The following is a 6,323-nucleotide window of genomic DNA, read 5'->3' as shown; positions in this document are numbered from 1 at the left end:
TGACCGAAATCATGTTACTTCATCTTAATTAAATATCTGAATTCTTTTTCGTTCTAAAGCAATCTTAGTATTCCATGTTTTATATTAAGTGAAGGTAAAAAAAAAAATTCCTGAAGTATTCAGTATTAGTGTCTAATGCATTTATTTCAAATAATGAAAAGATTTTAAATTCAAAAATAATCTAATGGTAAAGAACTGATGAAAAATAAGTAAAAATCAACAACAACAAAAGCAAGTGAAGACCTGTGCATGGAATTACTTTATTCAATTTAGTTATAAAATCACAAAATCTCTAGACGGATTGTAAATTGACTAGAATAATAATGACTAAAAATAGAACATTATTTTGAGGCACGATCAGAAAAATTCAACAATATACATGTATACTAGCAATGCAGTGCAATAAAATTGAAATGTTGCTATATTATTGTATATATTAAACATATAAGGGGACTAGCAAAAAGTATACCATCTCTGAAATAGTCTAAGTGAAGAGACCATGAAAACGCATGTTAAAAAAATGACTAGACATGAATGAATTTGCACAACATCAATATTTTATCATTAATATTACATGTATTTGATTACTATTTCCTAATTATTCAACATATATTTCATAATAATGCAAACAAACATTGGCAAGATCTGTGCATTGCTTTCTGGCTGACCTGCTTATTGCTTGTATTTTTAGCAAACATAGATACATTGGGTCACGAGTAGCTTCAGAACTGTAGCGTTATGGCTTTTATATTTTAGTCTTGACCACAATGGTCAAAGACTAAAATATAAAACCATAACGCTACAGTTCTGCAGCTAGGTCACGAGCTAATTATCATGGCTATCTGTGTATGATTCTTTTAAGTTCGAATCACTGTGCTCTAATATTAATTCGCTAAGACAGTACAGATATTCAGTATCATACTTCACTGAGTGTCTTTACTAACTATGCGTTCCTGACATGACTCACGCTACATTCAAAATTAATATGTTGCCTATATATTACAATTGACTTATTTTTGCTTAAAAAATATAAACACGTAATGTTACAAATTAAAGATATAAAAATTAATTAATTGTATAAATATAGACCTATAACATCTCACGGTACAAAAGTCAAAATGATAAAAAAAAAATGCCCTAACTATTGTGTTTTTCTTTGATCATGACGTTACATTGAAACAACCACAAAACCAGACTTAGATTGAGATGTGACCCCTAACCAGTGACGTCAAAGAGGTTAGAGGCGGCACTGATGATGTTCATTTCCGGGTTGACGGTGGAATCAGGTCGGTATTCCGAAATTTCATCTAGTATAATATATGGATTACAATCCTGAGATGATGACACGTGACCTTGTGGGAAGATTCCGTTATCGTTCGGATTTCTAACATTGATGCCGCACATGTATGGTTCAACAGTGCTGTCACATCTCATGAAGTTTGTCGACGTCACAGCCTCGACTTGAAGAGAAGGCACCGTGGAGGATTTGGGCACTTGAATTGGACTTGCGTCACTTGATGTGGTATAACCAATGGACGAAGGGGACACTTGGCAAGACGGATCTCCTCGAATAGGAGAATGAATATGAGAAGAGTAAGAAAGCATCTGATTGGGCGAAACTGAGGCACTTATGATATGGTTAGGAGATAACTGATTAAAGGTCTGAAAGTTAAATGTCTGATTATATTGGTTACTGTTGTGAGATAAATGGTACGAGTTGCTATAATAAAACTGAAAGGGTTTCCCATATGAAGACTCCGGAAGAAGAGTCCTTGGGTTCAGCTGAAGTCCCCCGGCGACGAGATTCATCGTGTTTTGAGATAGTCCCTTTGACAAGGCTTTGGCGAACGTAATGGAATCAGGTTTCATTCCAGCTTTTAGAATATCTGCTAAGGCACCTATGTAATTTCTTGCGAGACGTAGGGTTTCTATTTTAGACAGTTTTTGGTTTTTAGAATAACAAGGCACATGTTGTCTTAAAACATCTAGTGCGTCATTGAGTCCATGCATTCGGTTACGTTCTCTGGCATTAGCCTTCACTCGACGCAAGCGCAATTTCGCTACTCGAGCCTTAGTCATCCGTTTCTTTTTTGGACCCCTTTTTTTCGGCACCTTAACGTCATCTTTCTGTGACTTCGACTCTTTCTCGTCAGTTGTTTCTGCGTTTTGAGAAATGTTTGACGATTTAATGCTGCACTGATCAAAATCACTCTCATTTATATCAGAAAGATCTTCTATATCCGCGTCTTCAAAGTCACTTCCGGTCAAACTGAATTCTGGATCTGTGTCCATGATTGATGTATCCAGCCTTATAGGCATACTCCAAGCTACAAAGGATAGATTTCTTTAATGATGATTAAATGCTGAGTGAGGTTTAAATAAGCTGTAAGAATGTTCTTATTGTAAGAGTACTAATATGTGTGTACACACATCTATAAAAATGGTTTTATTATACTGAACTATATCAAATTATACTCTTGCATTTAAATGTTAATGTATATTGAAAACTAAATGTAAATGTTTCATGTTGGGTGCATAGCTTCCTATAAAAAAACAGATACGTACATATCCCCCTAAATAATAAAATAAAGATAAATGATAGAAAGAGAGATTTTCGGACCATGAACAGACTTAAACTAAAAAGTCAAATTTTTAACCATCTACTTGATGATTATTTATTTACTGTGAAATGAAGCTCGGGCTTTGCAGGTAACAGCACTTTGGTGGTGTCTCATACATTATTCTTATTTTGGAGTGTTTTTCTTCTACACCATTTCAGTTTAATATTTTAGGATTGTAACTTAAGTTTATTTTTTTCAAATCCTGGAGCCTGGAATCACTAAGAAACCGTGATCACCAAGAAAATTCAGGGTTTTTTTTAGTTTTTAGTTAAAATAATGTCTTCAAACGCTTGAAGAAATTAAGTTACATCTCTATAAATCATATAAAAATTCTTCAGTTTTCTAAAAAATCCCAAAAACTTTTGTCCCCTCCCCAGGATCCACTAGGCTCCTGAGGTGCCCCCCCCCCCCCCCGATCCATCGCTGGTAGTTGACATGCACATATTTTTCATTGATTGTTGAAGATTAAATGACCAGAAGTTGATTACTAGTATTTGCAAGGTAGAATTAGCAATAACATATTTTATTAAGCTGCATTAGGAATAGTATATTGTGTGCACGTTTCTCCCCAGCACAATTTTGACAAAATCAATCCTCGTTACCCCATTTTTGGAAAACTATAAATATGTATCCACTACAGAATACAAAGTAAAAGATTTAATTTACAGATTTAATCGCTAGTTTTTTATTCCATGTTTGTAACGCATGTAATTGATATTGAATACACTCACTGATTAGGACCCTACCTTCTGTTCTCTTTATGTTGAAAGTAACTTTTTTCTTTACCTTAAATTCAAGCCACTTTTCTTACGGTTGTTTGTTATTCTAACTGCTTTAATTTACCTTATATTTATGTATTTTTTAAAATCAAGCCAAATATTATTGCGCCAATATAAATATATTTTTTTTAATTTTTAGTCTTTAAAGAGTTTAAAGAATTTAAGCAATTTTATTTCATTATTCTACAATGTGTTATATATAAGTGATGAAATTTTCAGATTGTGCGTAAACGGTTATTGGCTGGTGTTTCCTGATTTAGAAAAAAAAAAGAAATATCAGTCCTGAAGAGAAATTCCCTGGAAATATTTTTTTCGACTTGAAAATGGATATGAAATAATATAAAGTCTTGTATCTTTGATTACGATAATTAATAAACCATGCAGTGGATATTCGAATGATGATTTGAATGATATATCGTTCAATATGCATGCAACCTTTTTTAAAAGTCAATCAATATAATGTAAAATTGAAAAAAAAAAAATAAGAAAAGAAATTGGAACATGGCATATTAGTATAAGTTATACGTGGTAAAATTGATTAACCTATACTTACACCTGAGCAATCGCCTTACTTAATAGGAAGATGCCAAGTCCATGTAAATGAAAAAAATTGAGCGAAATGAACAACAAAATTACAGCACGACTTACACGTCAGGCAATCTCAAGGCCCCCGGACCGTAAATAATGAATGAGAATCAAAGTCAATAAGGGTAGCACACAGAAATATAAATAATTCCCATTTGGGGGGAAGAATGTTTCATCCAGGGTGTTGGAATATTTCTCGTTCAGAATATGGGCCGTCTGACAATTTATACCCGTTATTTCTCACGCATAATGAATAAGACAAGTTTTAATTGTCAATTAAGAGTTTTGACATCATTTGGTGGTCTGGTAATACTTCTAGAGAGAAAATAACGGAACAGCAGGTCCAACTTCATTTTTTGTCTTCCATCATAAAAATCATCCTTTATAATCAAATTACATTGATTAGTCCAGATAACGTTTGAATCACTGGGGCATATCAGGAAAAATTTTACCCTCGTCGTCTTTTGTGAAAAAGTCTGGGCCATCTGTGCTCTTAACACCAACTGTGATGTTTGAGCATGCGCACACACAATAGAGAATACACTCATTCCTTTATCGAATTTATAACAATACAAGAAATCAAAAACAAAATGTGTTTCGTCATTGTTTTTCCGTTTTTGATTTGCAATCCCTCGCATATAATTTAAAAGAAAAAAGGAATATCAAAAGCTTTTTCGTCGATAAGACACACATTACTAGCTTTGAAAGTTTAAGCATTGGTATCCAATTTCTCCTTCTTGAATGATAATTATAGTTTTTAGATGTTAATAGATAGCTAAGACCAGCCTATTTCTGACAATAAAAAAACATGTCATGGATACAGCGTTATAATTTAATAAACGAAAGTTTAACCCTCTTATCATTTCATTTATATGTACAATGTGATGAAATCATGCATTATTACTTTTTTTAAAAGTAGCATTTATTTATTGATTCGGTATTAAATGAAGAGTTTGGGATTAAGAATGATCAAAAGAAAAATATCGCATATTTAATGTTAACAGTGTCTTTGAAATCAAAATTTTAATTATTTATCGATTGATTTAAAAAAATCTTAAAATTCTATTCTCTTATGATTAAATAAGATATGAAGAAAAAATGAAATTAATTTAAAAAACATGCTTTTAATATATTTGTAGTCAATATTGTGAAGGAAAGCACATCTATACACTGTACATGTATGATACAAATGCTTCTAATTTTTTTTTAAATATATATTTATTCTTTTTTTTCAGTATTTTTTTTTAACGAATTCGTGCAACAAATTCATGATAAAAAAAGTTTTTCTTTTCAGAAAAATTGTATTTTTTTTTTAATTCTGATAATAATAAAATAAGAAAACAAATTTTTCACATGCTAAAATGTGTTTAAAACAGTTACATATCACGCAGATAATATTGTCAACTTCAAATATCAAAGTGATATTTACGCCCTCTAATTTTATATTTCCAGGCGCAAGTTTTTATTGCATATTAAGGTTATGTTCCTTCCGAGACACAGATCGGCGCGTGGCGGACACACGTCCAGAATGCGATACTTCCATTCACGAAATTCAATTATTTACATTCCTATTCAGGCAGACATTGGTCACTCAATTTAAGGAAAAGTTTGACAAAGTGCAGAGTCGTCAAGAATATCTGATTTTTGACGACAAATGCAATTTCAGATTGTAACTTGTCACTCAGCATTTAAGGAATCCCCTACCATATTTGATCAGGGTGTGTATTAAAGTGGCAAGACCGCTTATATTTCTTTGTTGTTTCATGTTCTGTGAACTGAATTTTTGAGGTGCATGGGTATATTTCAGGCAGGTTCCTACCCAAAAGAGATTTTTGAAATAGTGTCTGATTTCTAAAGTGAGGAAACATGGCCTGATATTAATCCCTTCATGTTTGGACCCCGTGGAACAATATCCATTAAGAGAATTAATGAAATTTATAGTCTTTTCATGTGGTTCTGTCAAATTAAAGTGATTCTGGTCAAACTCTCTGCGCACAAAAGACTTTGGTCTATTTTTGGAGGTTAAAGTAAGCGAATCCCCCAGTGAATCAAAATTGGTGCATTCGATTGCAGAGACATTTATGCGGGGCGGTGCATTGCGATTTACGCTCCTATAATAAATGAGTCGGACTCGATTGAACTTGAGCGCAACGCCGATGGATTCCCGTAATACAGATGACCAGATCAAAGGATTTGTAACGTATCCCCTCCGCCACTGATCTTGTCGCCCAGAGAATCCAGCGGACACCTGCTTCTTCTAAATTCGCTTAATGAAGTGGTTGATGACCCATCCTCTCTTACCATTGTCCTTCCGTAATGTGTGAATGACAATCGAACG

General features: G+C 33.1%; 1 protein-coding gene across 1 annotated transcript; it reads right to left on the bottom strand.

Annotated features, from left to right (window-relative positions):
* Positions 1–1,106: 1,106 nt before the first annotated feature.
* Positions 1,107–2,319, bottom strand: LOC133193801 (neurogenic differentiation factor 6-A-like). Its single transcript, XM_061329731.1, has one exon. It carries the CDS (start codon positions 2,317–2,319, stop codon positions 1,216–1,218), a length of 1,104 nt encoding a protein of 367 aa, XP_061185715.1. The 3' UTR covers positions 1,107–1,215.
* Positions 2,320–6,323: the final 4,004 nt, after the last annotated feature.

Source organism: Saccostrea echinata, unplaced genomic scaffold, assembly GCF_033153115.1.
Source record: "Saccostrea echinata isolate AGI-Se365-2 ecotype Australia unplaced genomic scaffold, CSIRO_AGI_Sech_v1 ptg000028l, whole genome shotgun sequence".
NCBI classification, from domain to species: domain Eukaryota; kingdom Metazoa; phylum Mollusca; class Bivalvia; order Ostreida; family Ostreidae; genus Saccostrea; species Saccostrea echinata.
Note: the sequence above shows the minus strand (reverse complement) of the source record. Positions and strands in the feature narration are given on the sequence as shown.